This window comes from Mauremys mutica, chromosome 2, assembly GCF_020497125.1.
Source record: "Mauremys mutica isolate MM-2020 ecotype Southern chromosome 2, ASM2049712v1, whole genome shotgun sequence".
Lineage (NCBI taxonomy): Eukaryota > Metazoa > Chordata > Testudines > Geoemydidae > Mauremys > Mauremys mutica.
In genome coordinates this window covers 236912939-236932442 of record NC_059073.1, presented here as the reverse complement: position 1 = coordinate 236932442, position 19504 = coordinate 236912939, and the positions used below count along the sequence as shown (strand labels likewise).

Genomic DNA, 19504 nt, shown 5'->3' with positions numbered 1-19504 from the left:
TACTATCTAATTCATTGCTTCATAAAGTGCTTTGGGATACCCAAATTGCAAATGGTGCTATGTAAAAACAAATCCTATTCTGTGTGTCTTAGTAGGATATTGTCACAATTATGTGAATTTGTCAACCTTCAATTAATTCCTTTTTCTTTATATTCATGTAGTTTGCATATGCCGATTGGCTGGATATCATTTTGATGATAATAGGCTTGATTGCAGCTGTTGCAAATGGAACAGGGATGCCACTTATTATTGTTGTTGCTGGAGAGATGACAAACAGCTTTGTGACAATTGGCCAAGCAGTAAATATGTCTTCAGGTAAATAAAATTTGTTCAACTTCTGAAAATATTTGTTAGGGTCTCTTAGGGCAGGTCTACACTACGCGGGAAAATCGATATAAGATATGCAACGTAGCTGAAGTCGAATTATCTTATATCGAATTACCTACCGTACTCACGGCGCGGGATCGATCTCCGCGGCGCCCCATGTCAACTCCGCTACCGCCGTTCGGGTTGCTGGAGTTACGGAGTCGACAGGAGCGCGTTCGGGGATCGATATATCGCGTCTAGATGAGATGCAATATATCGATCCCTGAGAAATCGATTGCTACCCGCCGATATGGAGGGTAGTGAAGACGTACCCTTATTTACTGGATTGGCAGAGGTTCAGGACGGAGTGCTGCTGTGGTGTTAAAAACCATGAAGAGCAGAGTGAATTCTGAGCAATCCTTCCTTTTTACCCTGCTGTATAGTACAGTAGCAAAACAGACACTTGATAAATTACAGAGCAGTACATTTGATAACTGTAAAACTATTTACTACTTTCTATAGCTTATAGTTAATCCATGGAATTCACTGCCCAACGAGGTCACAAAATCAAATTCTGTGATCGGATTTTTAAAACAACAAAATATGACCGTTAATTCTATTTTTCCTCTATATGAGCTAAGCTTATGATAAGGGCAATCATAACTTACCCTAAAATATATGTGCTGACACCTGGAAGGGGTCTGCTATTTCTCCCAGGTCTGAAAAGTTCTGCACATTCAGTTAGGTGCATTAGTAGTGAAATTTACCCTTTTTGCAGACAGCCAGCAAAACGCTGAGCCACCACTTGGACCCTATTTGGGTCCAGTTTTGAGGCTTGGGTGGAACCTAAGTGGTGCATAAAAGTCGGCCTTATGGTGTCTGCATGGATGAATTTTGCCTTATATGAGGTAGAAGGGGGAGTTATCAACTTCTGAAAAATCAGATATTGGCCACTGTTGGAATCTGAAGGTCAGATCAGATGAAACTATGATCTGACCAGTGCCCTTTGACGTAGTGAGCTAAACCCATGACATCACTCTACAGTAACCCTCTGAGCTGACTCAGAAGTTTGCCCTGTTTAATCCTCCACTGAAAGGATGATGGCCACCATGAAAGTTATAAATCTACCGAGCTGTTGCAGGGAATGTAGTGTCATGCAAAACACCCATAAGATTATGGCCTAAAACCGCCATGATTTGTTTTATGCCTGTTCTAATAAAACTGAATATTTTTCTTTGTTATAATTAATCTTTCAGCTGTGATGAATAGTAGCTCTACTTGTCCAGTAATGCCAGGTTTGGATATAGAAACTGAAATGACCAGGTAAGAACCTCTGCAATTATTTTCATAAGAATAGCACAGTGTAGTTTCTATATATTTTTTTTGTCCATTAGACTGTAAGCCAAATTTGGCCCTCAATTACATCCCATTGGCTTCAGCAGGGCTGAATGTGACCTGATGTGTCTAACTTATCTTGCAAGATGCAATTGACCTTATGGACTTTTACTATTTACTACAGGTTTGCCTACTACTATGTGGGTATTGGCTCTGCTGTAGTGATACTGAGCACCATCCAAGTCTGGACATTTCTGACCTCAGCTGCAAGACAGACAGCAAGAATCCGTCAAAAGTTTTTTTTTGCAGTACTTCACCAGGAAATAGCTTGGTTTGATATCAGCAAGATTGGAACGTTGAACACCCGACTGACGGAGTGAGAAGGGTTTATTTATCTATGCACCAGAAACCTGAACCAAAAAGAAGTCTGATGTTTACCTTTATAGAATTAGCTACAGGGAATTTCCAGGAAACCTTTTTAACTAAGACCCAAAATATTTCTTCTTTGTGAGGGAGGAATTCGTTACCAGTTTTCACTTCACTTTCAGGGTTTCAGTGACATTTCCACTGCGAGGGCTTATGCTGTGAAATGCAATATCTTATTCCTCTAACATTGGCTTTGTAGTGTCTATGACCTATTTTGCAAACTACTGTAGATAAACAGTTCTGCTGTCTCCAGCTAGTTTACAAACACTGAAAACCCTGACATTGTATGAAATGAAACTGCACTCATAGTTATAGGAACTGTTATCATTTTGAACCTGATCCAAAACCAGTTAAAATCATTAGGAATCTTTGGATCAGGTCCCATGTGCAGAGATTCAGAGGAAGGTATGATCAGGGTATGCAGAGTTTCTCCAGATTTAATGTTTGCAGGGAGGGATATGCCCAGTTTTTGGAAGATGTGAATCCTGAAGGGAATGAGAGAGGCTTGAATTTCACTAATCCTAGTTCCCACATATATAAATAACAAGAGAAAATTAGCATGACACACAATGATTTTTCAATTAATAATTTACTAACACTGTACTTGTCACTGTATAGGATGGAAAAAAGGAGATATTTCTTGCCTCAAAGATCATAAAATCTAATAACAAAATTGAAGATGATTGGATACATAGGGGAACTTAGAGAAAAAAGTAATGTAAAGGTTTTGGGATGATTTTTTTTAATGGATTATTCCTTTTGGCTATTGCATGAATGAATTGGGTCACGTGTGATTGAGCAGGGGTAGCAATGGCAGAAGTCTATCTGGAGGTTACATCACAAACAATGAGTTGTGCTCTGCTAGTTCCTAGCCCCACAAAGAGCCATTGCAGCTGTTCAGTATCCACGTCCAAAATTCCTACTACCCAATGATTTGAACAGTAAAACTTCTGAGAAGCTTCTCTCCAGCAAAACAGAAAAATGTGTGAGGAGGAGGCATTCATCAAAGTTAACAAATCTCTTTTTAATTAACAGTGACATTAACACCATCCACGACGGCATCGGAGACAAGTTCTGTATATTTTTACAATTCTTTTCCACGTTTCTGACAGGGATTGTTATAGGATTCGTCTACGGATGGAAACTGACTTTGGTGATGTTGTCAGTTAGCCCTCTCCTTGTTGCAGCAGCAGCAGCTGGATCATTTGTAAGTGCTGAGGAAAAACAAATAAGAATTTTACCTCTAAAAACAGATTCAGAGGGAATGTAGTGTCATACTGCACCCCAAAGCAATATGACCCCAAAGTTTGGAGAGCATGGAAAGCAGGCCTTCTCCTACTCCACTGGCTCCTGCCCCAAAATTTGCAGAGCTCTGTCTACACTGAGCATCAGCGGGCAGGCATTAGCATGCCATGGAGGCCTGGACTGCTTCCAGCTAACACCACTCACCACATGGGAAGAGGATGATCAGCATTCATCAACTGTGAGCACATTAGTAGATATTGCTTGTAATGCACAGAAAAATTTACAAAATGTTTCCATGTATAGATTGTGTTGGTTTTCGCTCCCCCTTTCCCCCACCTAAGCACTGAAAATGGTGGAGGAAGAAACAGGATTGTGACCTGTAATTAAGATAGCTAAGTTATTTACATGGCCTCCATTACTATAGTTTCTGAGTGCCACACAAGCTTCATCATGTTTAGCCTCACAACACCATGCAAGAGAGGGGATTCTCATGTTATACATGGAGAAGTGAAAAACGGAGAAAAATTACTTACCCAAAGTTGCCCAGGAAAAGTGTATTGGAGTGGGGACTTGAACCCAGATTTGCTAAATTCTAGGCTCTTTTGCTAAATGCTTGATCACCCTTTGTATCAGTACATAATTTACACCATTTAAATAGATTTTCATAAAATACTTTACCCTTCCCCCCACCCTCCCAATTTTCCAGTTCCTGGCATCATTCACTACAAAAGAGCTGACTGCTTATGCTAGAGCAGGAGCTGTGGCGGAAGAAATTTTGACTTCTATCAGAACAGTTGTTGCTTTCAATGGACAGATGAAGGCATTAGCAAAGTGAGTTTTTTTTAACTAATTATTGATTGTACATAATATTTGGGAAAGTGATGTGGTTATTTTAAAAAAAATCAAAGATGATCAGTCAGTTTATCCCCCAGACAGCTGAGAAATTCAGATGAAGATAAATATGAGCATATGGAAGGAGATGTTTTCTGTCACTCATGAATATTTGCAATCACTCAATTGACCTACATTATGGAGGAGCATTGTAAGGTCCAATTTCCCTCTGACTCTAACCTAAAGTTGAATTTGGAAGCTGAGGCTACAGAAAATGCAATCTTCTCTAAGGCTCCAGTTCAACAAAGCACTTATGCTAATACTTTAAGCACATGCACACGCACACTGAAATCATTCATTAAAGTGTTTACAGTTAAGTTCATGCTTTACTGGATCATGAGCTTAGGTAAGATTCCCTATCACTTTCCTATGTCATCGACTTCAAGGGAGCTACCCACATGCTTAAAGTTAAGTACATGCTTAGTGCTTTGCAAATAATCCTCCTCTTGCTCTAATCTGAACAGCACCAATGATATCTGAGCAGTTTATGTGGAAAAAATTAATTGCACATCATTTTAGGATCCCTTCACTACTGCGTAAACTGTGCCATTCATTTTGGGCCTTCCCACTTTTGGTCAGGGCATTTTTGTACATAATATATGTGTCGAGAGGTTCCTACAAAGCTTCTGAGCATGTCATTGAACAATAAAATGATATGCATGTCCTCCTGAAATGTTCTGGGAACATTGCTGGGCTGAGCGGTGCTTTCTATAATGCCCTTCAGAAGCTAAAGGGGATTAGATAGCTAATGAGTGAACAGAAGCTGTTATTGATTGATGGAAAACCATAAGCTTGTAAAGGAATCACAAGCAAAAAGTTATACTTTTGGCCTGGCAATGAGTTGTTGACTGCATTATGTGAAGAAGTACTTCATTCTGTAAGTTTTAAACCTACTACCTATTAATTTCATTGGGTACCCCTGGTTCTTATATTACATGAAGGGGTAAATAAGAATTCCCTATTCACTTTCCCTTCATTCATTTTCTAGACCTCTATCATATCCTCTCTTAGTCATCTCTTTTCTAAGATGAACAGTCCAGTCTTTTTAATCTCTCCTCAGATGGAAGTTGTTCCAAACCACTAATATTTTTTGTTGCCCTTCTCTGTACCTTTTCTAATTCTAGTATATCTTATTTGAGATGGAGCAACCAGAACTGCACACATTATCTGAGGTGTGGGCATATCATGGATTTACACAGTGGCATTATGATATTTTCTCTCTTATTAGCGATCCCTTTCCTAATGGTTCCTAACATTCTGTTAGCTTTTTAGACAGCTGCTGGACATTGAGCAAATGTTTTCAGAGAATTGTCCATGATGTCTACAAGATCTTTCTTTAATTGTATCAGTTAAATTAGGCCCGATCATTCTTTATGTATAGTTGGGATTGTTTTCCAATGTGCATTACTTTGCATTTATCAACATTGAATTTCATCTGCCATTTTGTTGCCCAGTCACACAGTTTTGTGAGATGCCTTTGTAGCTCTTTGCAGTCAGCTCTGGACTTAACTATGTTGAATAATTTTGTATCATCTGCAATTTTTGCACCTCATTGTTCACCCTCTTTTTTCATATAATTTATGAATATGTGAACAGCACAGGTCTCTGTACAGGGTCCCCAAAGGATCTATAATTTTTCCCTCCCTGCTGTGAAAACTGACCATTTATTCCTACCCTTTGTTTCCTATCATTCTTATCCCAAGTCTTTGCTTAAGAGCCTTTGTTTAGGACCTTGGTGTGGACTTTCTGAACTGGATCACCCATGTCCACATGCTTGCTGAAACTCTCAAAGAATTTTAATAGATTGGTGAGGCACAATTTCCATTTACAAAGTTGTGTTGACTGTTCCCCAACATATCATGTTTATCTGTGCGCCTGATAATTCACTCAGAGCAGCCATGGGCCAGATCCTCTGTTGATGTAAAATCAATGAAGCTGTGTTGATTCACACCATCTAAGAATCTAGATAATTGATTTTTATGGCAGAAAACCCTGGAAGCATGAGAGGAAGCTAGGGAGCTGAATGTCATCTGGGTACATACCAAATTTAACATTTATCATCTGTTTTCAGATATGATGTTAACCTGGAGAATGCTAGGAAAGTTGGAGTAAAAAAATCCATTACCACCTACACATCTTTGGGTTTCTCAGAGTTTATTTCATTTGGAGCCTTTGCTTTTGCATTTTGGTACGGAATCAAACTCACAGTGGAGGAGAAAGAGAATTATGACATCGGACGTGTGCTAATTGTAAGTACAGCACAGTATAGTCGATTCGCTGAGGCAAACTTTTTAAAAATGGTCTGTAAATTAAGTACTGCATAAAAAGATCTATAATTTCTGCTGAGGCACAACGTACCTATAAGACTAAATCTTAAAACATGTTTTAATATAAATCAACAGAAATGTTGAATCTACATACTTAAGACCTCAAAGTTCCTAAACAAATATCTCATTTGGTCACTGTCATGCTGTCTGGAGTGATTCACGACCATGAGTGCCTACCTCAGGGCAGGTTGTCAGAAAACAGGGTAGACACCCTAAACTGGTGCTGTGTTCTATAATTAGATTTCACCAAGCCAGTAACAAATGTGATTTCCTGGATCATTACACCAGTCTTACCATGAGGTCACAGACAGACTCTCCATCTATCTTGCCACACAGACAAACCTGACTTTGTGATAAAAGGTCATTTACACCAAAAATCACACCACATTCAGGTTGCTTCCAGTCCCAGAGACTAATCACTTACCCCAGATCAATTGGTATCCTAGATTTTATACCAAAGACAATGCTGGTAGACAATTCTGTAGTAAACTAACTAAAGATTTATTAGCTAAAAAAAGGTAATACGAGTTATTGAGAGATTAAAGCAGATAAAATATATGTACAAATGAGTCAGTTTATAATTTCAAATGATAGCAGAAATGTAGTGATCTGCCAGTTTTGCAAAAGTCTCTCAGTGTTCAGGGAATCTCCATCTCTATGTTCATTTATTTTGCCCTGTTAGAATCCAAAGAGTGCAGAGATGAAGGATTTTTCCTGAATCCATACTCATAGTTTTCTTCCCAAAGAAAACAAGCTGACAGGGTCAATACCCATGTGGGCTTTTCCTTTGATGGCAGAGAGTGAGGAATACATTTGGAGTCTTTGACCTTTGATCATCACATACAATGACCACTTGCTTTGAAATTAACACTTTTCTGTTAAATTCTTCATTTGCATTCCACAAGACTTCTTTCTCATTTGATGGATTATTTACTGACAGGGGCATACACTATGTGAATGTTTGCTACAGCATTATAACGGGATCCAGATAAGTGTTTAACTAATGCATTGTTTTCAGTGCATTAACATCCCATTAGTTTTCATGAAGTTTAAACACCAAATACATTCTTATACATGTAACAATAACTTTGCTCTATACTAATACACATGTGAATTGGCCTGGCTTCCAGCTATGCATCTGTAATCATTGAGTGAGGTCTGGAGCTTTGGCATGAGCTGGCGCCTGGTCTGCTAGTGTCACAGCCATGGGACCATCTTTCATTTTTTTAAATCCCTGCAAGGGATTATTGTACTTTATCAAAATTTTTAGATTATTTTTCCTTTGGAAAGGAATAAGGCCCTGATCCTGCAAAGACTTAGGTATGTGCGTTATGCACTGTGAGTAGCCCCACTGACTTCTGATGAGAACTTGACTTCAGTGGAACTAGTCACAAGGCATAATGTTACGTGTGCACTTTGAAGGATTGGGGCCTCAGGAAACTGTGGATTAACTCTCTTTGAGGACACTGAGGTTTTTATTATTGCAAAGAGATGGAGAGATGTCTAATTTCACTATTTATTCTCTTAATGGGAGTTAATAAAAGCAGGAGCAATAAAAAAAGCTAATCCAACTGTTAAAGGGCATGTGGGTGCACACAATAGCTACATTCACCACGTCCTGTGTCAAATCCAGGGAAAGATTAAAAACTGGGGGAGCTGGAAAAATACAACCTGAAATCTTAGTTTTGATTTTCTTTTTTATATTTTTTTTCTGGAAAAGCTCTTACAGAACCACCAGGATTACCATGATATTTAACACTAAGGAAACTGCAGGTCTGGAACCACTGTACACTAGCTCCTGTTTTGTTTCCCTGTAGGTATTACTCTCTGTGGTCCGTGGCGTATTCTTTCTCGGCCAGGGCTCCCCACACTTGGAATGTGTTGCCAGTGCTCGAGGTGCTGCCTATGAAGTGTACAAGGTCATCAGTAAGGTACTGTGACAGACCCAGACCAGTGGGGTACAGGAGTCTGGTAGAGGGCAAATATACTGGCCACTGGATGAACAATTTTCTGTTCCCTGAGTGACCAGAGCAGGGGCTGCCCTAGAGCAATCAGGAACCTGCTAGAACTAAATAAGACCAGCAAGCTAATCAAGACACCTGGAGCCAATTAAGAACTTTCTAGAATCAATTATGGCAGGCGGGCTAATCAGGACACCTGCTTTAAAGAGGACCTCCCATCAGTTAGTAGGGGTGTGTGCAAGGACCAGGGAGTGAGAAGCCGTGCTGCTGGAGGAGTGGAGAGTTCAAGCGTGATCAGGCTTCAGGAGGAAGATCCTGCAGTGAGGATAAAGAAGGTGCTGGGGAAGGCCATGAGGAAGTAGCCAAGGGAGTTGTAGCTGTCATGCAGCTGATACAGGGACCATTATAGACAGCTGCTATCCACAGGGCCCTGGGCTTGAACCCCGTGTAGAGGTTGGGCCTGGGTTTCCCCCATCCCCCCAACTCCTGATAGGACACAGGAGGAGTTGACGGTCTGTGAGAAACACCAGAAGGGAAGGTCTAAATTGGAAAGGGATCTGGCCTGTCCCCAAGCCACTAGGTTTCCCCCATGCTGGCCACTGGTGAGGTTAGGTGAGTGGACAGCAGGTTTGAGCATTATCAAAAGTAGCCAAACTGAGGGCTGCCATGAATCTCTGAGGCAAGCAAATCCGCCTATAACGCCTATAAGCGCAGGACCCATCAAGGCAGATGAGGAACTTTGTCATTTAATATCACTTTTCTAGCAGCCTGAAATTTCTGATTTATTTCTCAAAAAATTCAAAAAGTGAATGAACTGCATAGACTCAGACCACTGAAAACAAAAGTAAGATGACATTTTTCTTCATATTAAGGAGAGACGAGCCTTAAACAAAGCCCTAAATGAGCTTATTTCAAACTTGGGGGAAACTGAGATCTATAGCTCAACCTTACAGATTGGGGCCCTCTTTCCTGTTAGGTTTGTCACTCCCTCATTTATTTATTTTTTTAGAGTAAGTGGTGAAGAGCTAAGTGAAATGACATTGCTCTTTAAAACACAAGTATGTGGAGTGGACATGATTTCAGTTCAACTGCTTTTCATTTGGTGATTAACAGTGCTGTTGAAGTATCAGAGGGGTAGCCGTGTTAGTCTGGATCTGTAAAAAGCAACAAAGGCCTTGTCTACACTACAAGACTATTTTGAATCTACTTAAGTCGAATTTGTGGATTCGACCTTATGAAGTCGAATTTGTGTATCCACAGTAAATATACTAATTCGAATTTCCGAGTCCACATTAACAGGGCCGGCATCGACTTTCGAAGCGGTGCACTGTGGGAAGCTATCCCACAGTTCCCGCAGTCCCCGCTGCCCATTGGAATGCTGGGTAGAGCTCCCAATGCCTGCTGGGGGAAAAAATGTATCGAGGGTTGTTTTGGGTAACTGTCGTCATCGAACCGTCAATCACGCCCTCCCTCCATGAAAGCGCCGGCGGGAAATCTGTTCGCGCACTTTTCTGGTCGGTTACAGCGCGGACGCCACAGCACTGCGAGCATGGAGCCCGCTGCGATCATCGCTGCACTTATGGCCGTTGTCAACTCCTCGCACCTTATCGTCCACCTCTTCCACAGTCAGCTGCTGAGAAATCGGGCGAGGAGGCTCCGGCAGCGCGGTGAGGAGAGTGGGGCAGACCTCTCAGAAAGCAGGGTACGCCTCGCAGTGGAGATCATGGTGGCAATGGGTCAAGTTCATGGTGTGGAACGGCGATTCTGGGCCCGGGAAACAAGCACGGACTGGTGGGACCGCATAGTGCTGCAGGTCTGGGATGAAACAGAGTGGCTGCGAAACTTCAGGATGCGTAAGGGCACTTTCCTTGAACTCTGTGACTTGCTGGCCCCTGCCCTGAAGCGCCAGGACACACAGATGCGAGCAGCCCTGAGTGTGCAGAAGCGAGTGGCCATAGCCCTCTGGAAACTTGCAACGCCAGACAGCTACCGGTCAGTAGCGAACCACTTTGGCGTGGGCAAATCTACCGTGGGGGTTGCTGTGATTCAAGTAGCCCACGCAATCGTTGAGCAACTGCTCTCAAAGGTAGTGACTCTGGGAAACGTCCAGGTCGTCATAGATGGCTTCGCCGCGATGGGATTCCCAAACTGCGGTGGGGCTATAGATGGGACTCACATCCCTATCCTGGGACCGGCCCACCAGGCCAGCCAGTATATTAACCGAAAGGGCTACTTTTCAATGGTGCTGCAAGCACTGGTGGACCATAGGGGACGTTTTACCAACATCTTCGTCGGGTGGGCGGGCAAGGTTCATGACGCACGTGTGTTCAGGAACTCTGGTCTGTTTAGACGTCTCCAGGCAGGAACTTTCTTCCCGGACCACAAAATAATGGTTGGGGATGTGCAGATGCCTACAGTGATCCTCGGGGACCCAGCCTACCCGCTAATGCCCTGGCTCATGAAGCCCTATACAGGCGCCTTGGACAGTGAGAAGGAACTCTTCAACTACTGGCTGAGCAAGTGCAGAATGGTGGTGGAGTGTGCTTTCGGACGTCTTAAGGGGAGGTGGCGGAGCTTACTGACTCGCTCGGACATCAGCGAAAAGAATATCCCCGTAGTTATTGCTGCTTGCTGTGTGCTCCACAATGTCTGTGAGAGCAAGGGCGAGACCTTTTTGGCCGGATGGGAGGTTGAGGCAAATCGCCTGGCTGCTGTTTACGCTCAGCCAGACACCCGTGCCGAAAGAATATCCCAGCGGGAAGCGCTGTGTATCCGGGAGGCTTTGAAAGCAAGTTTCCTCGGAGAGCAGGGTAACCTATGACTCTCCACTTGATTTTAAGAGAAGCTGATCCTGGGCCTGTGTCTCTATGTGTTGAGTGAGATCTGCGGTTACATACCCCGTTCTCCAAGTTTCCCCCACTTCCAAAACACGTTTTAAAACAAATTAAACGGAACAGTTATTGTTAATAAATCTTTCTTTTACTTTGCATTTCTGTTCAGGGTTTGAAACATGGACGCATACTGTGCTGGGTACGGTGTGCACTGATGTACAGACCGCTTGTACAATACAGGATGGACAGCCTCCTGCTCCTACATAGGTCTCTGGGGTGGGGGACGGTTTCAAGTCGTTGTGCATGTAGGGGTGGGTTTGCAGGAAGGGGCGAGTGGTGCCGTCTTTGGATAGGGATTTGGATGCAGGCTCTGGGCTGTGGGTTTGGGCGTAGGAAGGGGTGAGGGGTGTGGGGGAAGGGTGAGTATCTGTCCGTGGATGAGGGTTCTTGTTGGGGCTCAGGGCAGCGGAGAGGATCGCGCCTACGGTGGAAGTGCATGGTAAGGGCAGCATGCCTTAACATTAGGGGGTGGCAGTCGCTAGGACCGTGGACAAGCGTACACATCACAGAATGACCCGGGGCAGCATACACCACACAGAGTGACCCTGGTGACTACTGACTGCAGTCTGTGTGTGCCCTGCAGTTGATCCTGCCCCCGATAGTCTGTACCCTGCTAATGTAGGCTATCCCGTGCAATTATAAATCCCCTGCCCCCCCCCCCACATACACAGTCTTCTGAAACGAAAGACGTGACGGAAAGAGTGAACAACAGCAAACAGCTTTTATTAATCTACTACATAGTGGGGTGATGAAACTTGGATTTGGGACTGGGTGATCCTGTAAGGGAAGCGCTTCTACACAGTTATAGCGTCAGAGGTGTGTGGTACATTAGCGCTCAGCTGTGGTGCAGTGACAGTTCTCACGGCCCCTACCGCCCCTCCGTTTTGTAATTTTCGGTGAGGGGGGGACAGGACTTCTTGGCGTTGGAGGGTGGTTGCAGATACAGTGCAGGGGGGCTCTCTCCTCCTGCCTGCGGTCCTGCAGAACATCAACAAGGCGCCGGAGCGTGTCCGTTTGCTCCCTCATTAGCCCAAGCAGCGTTTGAGTCGCCTGCTGGTCTTCCTGCCGCCACCTGTCCTCCCGTTCGCTGTGTGAGCGCTGCTGCTGAGAGAGGGTCTCCCTCCACTGGCTCTGCTGGGCCGCCTCGGCTCTGGAGCAGGCCATCAGTTCCGCGAACATCTCGTCCCGAGTCTTTTTCTTTCGCCGCCTAATCTGAGCCAGCCTCTGCGAGGGGGATGCCGGGGCAGTCCGAGAAAGAGCAGAAGCTGTGTGATGGGAAACAGTAAGTGATTTCCTTGAACAGATACATGTTTGCGAACAGTGAACACAGTCTAGTCCGTTTCTCTGAACAAGACCATAGAGGGCACCAAGTTCCACGAGATCTCAGGACAAGTTCGAGATTTCGGAATACGCTCTCATTGGCGGCGCCATTGCACAGGAGAGCGGACAAGCGGGGAGAGACAGCTGAATCCGTCTAGCAGACAGTCCTGGTAAGCCTTAAAGTAGATAATGCTTATCAGTTAGTGGATAGCTGTGCTCTCCTGCCAAAGGCAATCTGGAAAGCAGAAAGGCTGAGTCTTTTCCAGCCCCTCCCGCCAGTGCACGGGAAAGATCAATGTATGCTTGTTCTCTGTGGCCTCCAGCACGTGGCTGTTAAGCGAGGGTCGTTGTTATGCAACCTAATTTTAAACCATTAACAATAGTAACAATACACTAATTGCCCTACTTAGATGCAGCCTGTCCAGAACGACATCACCCTGAGGCGGGTCACTCGGAGTCAGAGAGAGCGGATGCTAAGGGAAGCCCTGCACAGACCAGGACCATATGCAGCAATGCTGGTGGAGGCGATGATTCCTCTCTACATTAGGATGTCCTGGCATGGAAGAGTGTGATTCCATGGAGCACCCAATAAGGCACCTCTCCCCAGGAACCTCCTGCGGAGGCTTTTCGAGCAGCTCTCTGAGAGCTTTGTTGAACTGTCCCAAGAGGATTATTGTTCAATCCCTATATGTGTGGACCTACTATTTATATAGTTTGACATTTAAAATTTTTTATATAGTATTTCTATTTTTTCTATACCTGTTTTTTAAAAAATAAATGTTTCCATGTTTATAGCACTTACCGCCTGATCCTTCCCCTGATTCTGAGTCCGGGTTAACGGGTGGGGACGGTTGGTAGGGGATCTCTGTGAGGGTGATGAAGAGATCCTGGCTGTCAGGGCAAGCGGTATTGTGTTCGCTGTTGCCTGCGCCGTCCTCCACAAACCCTTCCTCATCTTCCCCATCGGCGAACATCGCCGAGGAACTGTCCAGGTACACTATGCCATCCTCAGAGTTCACAGTCACTGGTGGGGCAGTGGTGGCAGACCCACCGACAATGGCATGCAGTGCCTCGTAGAAGTGGCATGTCTGGGGCTGTGCTCCGGAGCGTCCGTTTGCCGCTCTGACATTTTGGTAACCTTGTCTCAGGTCCTTGACTTTCACGCGGCACTGCATCGCATCCCGGCTGTATCCTTTGTCTATCATGGCTCTGGAGACCTTCTCGAAGGTCTTTGCATTCCGCTTGTTGGAGCGCAGCTCCGAGAGCACAGACTCCTCGCCCCACACAGCGATCAGATCCATGACTTCCCGGTCAGTCCATGCTGGGGACCTCTTTCTATTCTTGGATTGCCCGGACTCCTCTGCTGGAGAGCTCTGCATCGTTGCAGGTGCTGCGGAGCTCGCCCCGATGTCCAACCAGGACGTCAGATTCAAAGTGCCCAGACAGGAAAAGGAATTCAAATTTTCCCGGGTCGTTTCCTATGTGGCTGGTCAGAGCATCCAAGCTCGGACTGCTGTCTAGAGCGTCAACAGAGTGGTGCAGTGTGGGATAGCTCCCGGAGCTACTAAGTTCGATTAGCATCCACACCTAGCCTAATTCGAGCTAGCCATGTTGAATTTAGCGCTACTCCACCTGTCGGGGTGGAGTACCAAATTCGAACTAAAGAGCCCTCTAGTTCGAATTAAATGGCTTCCTGGTGTGGACGGTTGAGCGGTTAGTTCGAATTAAGGCTGCTAAATTCGACTTAAAGTCCTAGTGTAGACCAGGCCAAAGAGTCCTGTGGCACCTTATAGACTAACAGACGTTTTGGAGCATGAGCGTTCGTGGGTGAATACCCACTTTGTCAGATGCATGACAATGCATGCTGTTGAAAGCTCTGGTAATACTGTTGCTGGGGAAGAGGGATGCCACACTTTCAGTAACTAACTCTTAGAATTTTGTACAGCAGTTTGTTATATATCTGAAGTCCCAGGTTCATATTAGGTTAGAACAAAGGGCTGAATTTTGTCCTCTGCTATGGCAATAAATGCTGATGGGTGTCAGTGAGGTTGTGTGAATATAACAAAGGGTGGAATTTTGCCCAGAGAAACTGAATTAAGGGTGATCAAACTCTGTGTAACCACCTCTGATGTTGGTTGTTCCTGACCTATTACACTAAGCAAGTCATTAGGGGACTCGCCTCAGACTACAGCAACAATGGCTATAGAGACTCAGAACTCTGTTTCCCAGATTGTCTAGAGTCCTGGATGGAGATAGAACAAGCTGGAAGCTATTACCAGAAAACAGAACTCTGAGACAAAGGGTTTGGTTTTATTTTTGGTTTTACTGGTCTTAGAGTGGAGCAGAGAGAGCCTACGGGGTCCCCTTTAAACTTCCCATTTCTACTCCAAAGAGAAATTTTGAACTCTGCTGGTGGTTACTGGGTCATTGAAAAGTGTCAGTCCAGCAGAGATCAGCAACATGGGAAGTGGAGGAGCAATTGCAGGTCAGGCTATTTAGCGCCAGGCTAATTTTCCATTGGACTTCAGACCAGGGAGCCTCAGGATGATGGTATCTTTTTTAAGAGATGAAGACTTTGTAATAAATCCCCAGTTTGTTTATTTTGCTTGTGCATTTTAAGCCAACCAACAATTACAGGCAGCATCACTCCTCCAAGAACTGATTCTCAACCCACATTCTGCCTAGGCAGATGCTGGGAGGGAGCTAAGGGATTTGGGCCCATTGTAAATGTTGAGAGATGGATGATTTAAGGTATAATAGATGATTTATTATTCTAGTTACTCCTGTTCTTTCCTTGTCCCGTATCCCAAAATGCTTTGCAGGATATACACAAGGATTGCATTTCACTGATAGGCAGAATCCTCTGGGGTGAAATACAGCAACCATTGATCAGTTAAACTGCTATGTACTGTTGCAGTGTTTCTTTTACTGTCCTAAACAACTTATCTATCAAAAGACACAACTGTAAAATCACAGAAATGTGTAATACCTTTTCAAAATCTCTCTTCAGCACCGTCTTCTAGATAGCAGTGCCAAGGAAGGATACAGACCAGACAAGCTCAAAGGAGAAATTGAATTCAAAAACATCCATTTCAGTTACCCATCCAGACCTGATGTTAAAGTAAGTGATCTTTTTAAATTCATCTTTGCAGTGAAGAGCAGCTGCCATTATCTGTGTGACCAAAAAGACAACTGATATTTTATCAATTTAATGTATTTATTTTAAAACAGTATTTTTTAAAGTGCCCATCCTGTACTCTGGGTATTTATGTAGCACAGTGTAGTCTAGTTGAAAGACCATTGGGTGAGGACTCAAGAAACCAGGATTCTATTCCCAGCTCTGCCATTGTCCTGCAAAGTAACACTTGGCAAGTCACTTCACCTCTCTCTTCCTCCATTTTCCCCATCTGTAAAATGGGGATAGTAATACTGACCTCCTCTTTAAAGTGCTTTGAGATATATGGAAGAAAAGTACTATGTAAGAGATAAATGTTATTATACTAGTTATAAAAATACAACAATAAAGAAGGATGAATGTCCTCCCAAAACTAAAGCTTTGTCTTCACCACCATCATCCACTTTTTCTTCATTTTCACTTGCTGGAAAAAGTAAGGGAGAACAAATGGGGCTTACAGCATAACCTGAAGGTGAGTAAATTTGGCCTGTGGTGAATTGAATCAGAAGCAAATTCTTCATTCAAGCTCACTCACCAACAATGCCTCACCTCCAGCCCTCATGTGGTTAAACCCAGAAAGCTGTTTGTGTCCGCGCTTCAGAAGATCTCAGCTGCTGTGATATCCCATGTGGGGAGAGGTAATCTTGGAGATAGCCAGGACTCAACCTATTTTAAGGCCTATTGGTTAAAGCCATTATTCTAAATCACTCCAGACAATGAAATGGAAGCCAGTGCAGATCACAGAGCATGGAGGCAAGATTCTCCCTACAGAAAATGCCCTCTAAGAAACAGACTGCCATGCTCTCCACCGGCTGAAGTTTGTGAGGGGAGGCATCTTGTTGTACAGTCCCATGTATGGTACTTTGCAGTAATCCAATATTTCTCTCTGGATTGACATCTGTACCAGAACTGAAAGTTCAGAACCTTCTGGCCAAGTGTAAAAGACAAACAAAATGCTATTAGCCGCTACTGCTTCCTGCATGCAAAAGCAGCTCTGGATCCAACAGGTTACGAACTCACTTGAGTGTGCTGCTGTTAGCTCTACCATTTCTTCTGATGGGTTCCTCCAACCTACAACCATAAACTCAGTCATCTCTGAGGTGAGTCACAGCTGACTTGCCTGCCTCAAACCCACCCTGTAACTTGCTGCTAAGCCAGTCAACTTCTCCCAGCTGGGTCTGATGAAACAGAGACCTAGAGCTATATTATCTGAATACTGAAGTCAGTGTAGTCTGTAGTGTCTTACTGTCTTCCCCTAATGGTCTTGCATACAAATTGAGCAGGAGGGTGACAAGACAGAATCCCACATCACTCTACACAAGAGAAATCCTGGGCAGAATGAGCCACAGTTTGGGGCAGTGGCTGGAATGGGATGGAGCCATTCAAGAATGATTCCATCCATCCCTTCCAGAGTTCACCCTGTGTCAGCAGTGGCTCATTATCAATGGTATCAGAGGTAGCTGGCAAAGCTAAAAGAATCATCCTGGATACCTGGTTCTCATCAATCACCAGCCAAAGATCAAGGCAATTGTCATTTAGTACGTAAATTTGGAATGAATCGGGTCACAAAGAGCTGAAGACTCTAGTTATTGTCAGCGTTACCTTGACATACCCTTTCCTGCCTTACCTAAAAAGGGAGATTAGAGCTGGGATGGTCGTGATGAGAAATGATGTTAAAGGGGTGGAGAATGATGCTCTTGCTTGGTCAAGCAAACACCAAAGCTTATCCGCTATTAGTTTACTGAAAAACTGGAGCTCTTCTGGTATAGTATAAGGAGACAAGAACAATATTACTGTTTTTATCTTCTATTACAAAAAAATGTGTAGTCATAAATCAGCCTAAATATACATAAAAGTTCCCATAGGAGACAAATATTTGGTCACTAACAATATTAGACATTCATAAGATGGGATAAACAGACTGAAGTAAAATGTTCCTAAATGTGAACATAGCAACAAAAGTGTCATTACTCCATAACTAATTCCTCCCTAGTAAATTCCAGAGATTGTCGAATCCTGACTCTTCATTCCATTGGGGATATTACAACACCCACTTTGTTTTCAGAGCCAAAGGGTTTTTCTTAGGGCAGTCTTTATAGAATAAGAATAGAACAAAGCAAGATTGTTATTAATAAAAAAAACTTTTTCTTGTCATCTTCAAAGTGCTTTCCAACCCGGATTGGAACAAAGGACTGAAAGCAGGCCTGGGAGTTCAATACACTGTTAGACCAGACCTCTCATTATTGGCTTGATCATGATGCCAAGCATCTTAATAGATCTTTTTCTAAACAAACCACTTATTTAAGCAGCTCTATATTTATTGGACTAACATATAAAGATGATATTTCCAGATTCTCAAGGGCCTGAACCTGAAATTCAATCGGGGAAGACCATCGCTCTGGTTGGCTCCAGTGGCTGTGGCAAAAGTACTGCTATACAGCTGCTACAGAGATTCTATGATCCAGTCCAAGGAGAGGTTAGTTTGGATAAACTGTGGATATTCCTGGCTACTAGGATGAAGATTAATTTCCTGACTAGATTACACCTATACTTTAAAAGGATATTACACCAAATTGGATTCTTAAAATAACAAAAGATCAGGGAAGGCTCCAGGCCCCAGCACGCCAAGCACGTGATTGGGGCGGAATGCCGCAGAGGGGCGCTCTGCCGGTCGCCGGGAGGGCGGCAGGCAGGCAGCCTTCGGCGGCATGCCTGCAGAGGGTCCGCTGGTCCCGCGGCTCCAGTGGACGTCCCGCAGGCGTGCCTGCTGAGGGTCCGCTGGTCCTGCGGTTCCACTGAAGCCGTGGGACCAGCGGACCCTCCACAGGCACGCCTGCGGGAGGTCCACCGGACCAGCGGGACCGGCGACCGGCAGAGCGCCCCCTGCGGCATGCCGCTGTGCTTAGGGCGGCGAAATGTCTAGAGCCACCCCTGCAAAAGATACGTAGCATCCAAAGAAATTCTAAAACAGATTTTTCATTACTTGTATGCCATGAGGATGAGAATATTCTAAAAACTTTACTGACATTAAGGGAAGTCAAAATTTGTATTTAAATATTCAGGGAGAAAAGGCAAATGCGTCACATTTATTGAAAATACAACAGTTAGCATATGCTTTTTAGTATCTCTCTCACACACACACTCTCTCTGTCTCTCTCTCTCTCTCTCCTGCCAGTTGATGTTTATAGTTACCAGTTTGTTGTAGCTCGAGTCAATCTAATGGCCAGTTAGATTGAGCATGAGTCTCGATCCGATGCTCCCAGGCTTTGCAGGACTGAACCCAGAGTTCTGTGGCACAACAACCCAGCTTTCCAGTTGTAAATTCCTATTTGAGTCCATGCATTTTGCCATGTCATCCTGTCCTTAAGTGGTGTTAATCTTGGGGTTTTCTGCTATTATCATTTGATGGTTATTGTCAGGCTTCCCATTGTTATCTCCTATTTGTTGTCTCACTTTCTGAGGTGCCTGCCTCACCTTAGAGGTTGTCAATGCTGCTAACATGTTTAGCATTGGATACAATGGCTGTTTTCTGACTGTCTCCTGGTCTTTCCAAGTCTCTCACTTTTTCTTGACCATCTGGACCTTTGTCATGGCTTTCTTTGACACCTTATCTTTTCCTGATGCATG

At 44.0% G+C, this 19504-nt stretch overlaps 1 protein-coding gene across 1 annotated transcript in view; it reads left to right on the top strand.

Moving 5' to 3' along the window:
• The first annotated feature begins 3185 nt into the window (after positions 1 to 3185).
• The window catches only part of LOC123363993 (ATP-dependent translocase ABCB1-like), a 67491-nt gene continuing 51172 nt past the window's right edge, over positions 3186 to 19504 (top strand). Inside the window, 7 exon segments of the mRNA XM_045005674.1 lie at positions 3186 to 3274; positions 4019 to 4143; positions 6275 to 6452; positions 8348 to 8461; positions 15713 to 15823; positions 18229 to 18256; positions 18259 to 18353. Of these exon segments, the coding sequence (XP_044861609.1) occupies positions 3224 to 3274; positions 4019 to 4143; positions 6275 to 6452; positions 8348 to 8461; positions 15713 to 15823; positions 18229 to 18256; positions 18259 to 18353 (702 nt within the window). The 5' untranslated portion in view covers positions 3186 to 3223.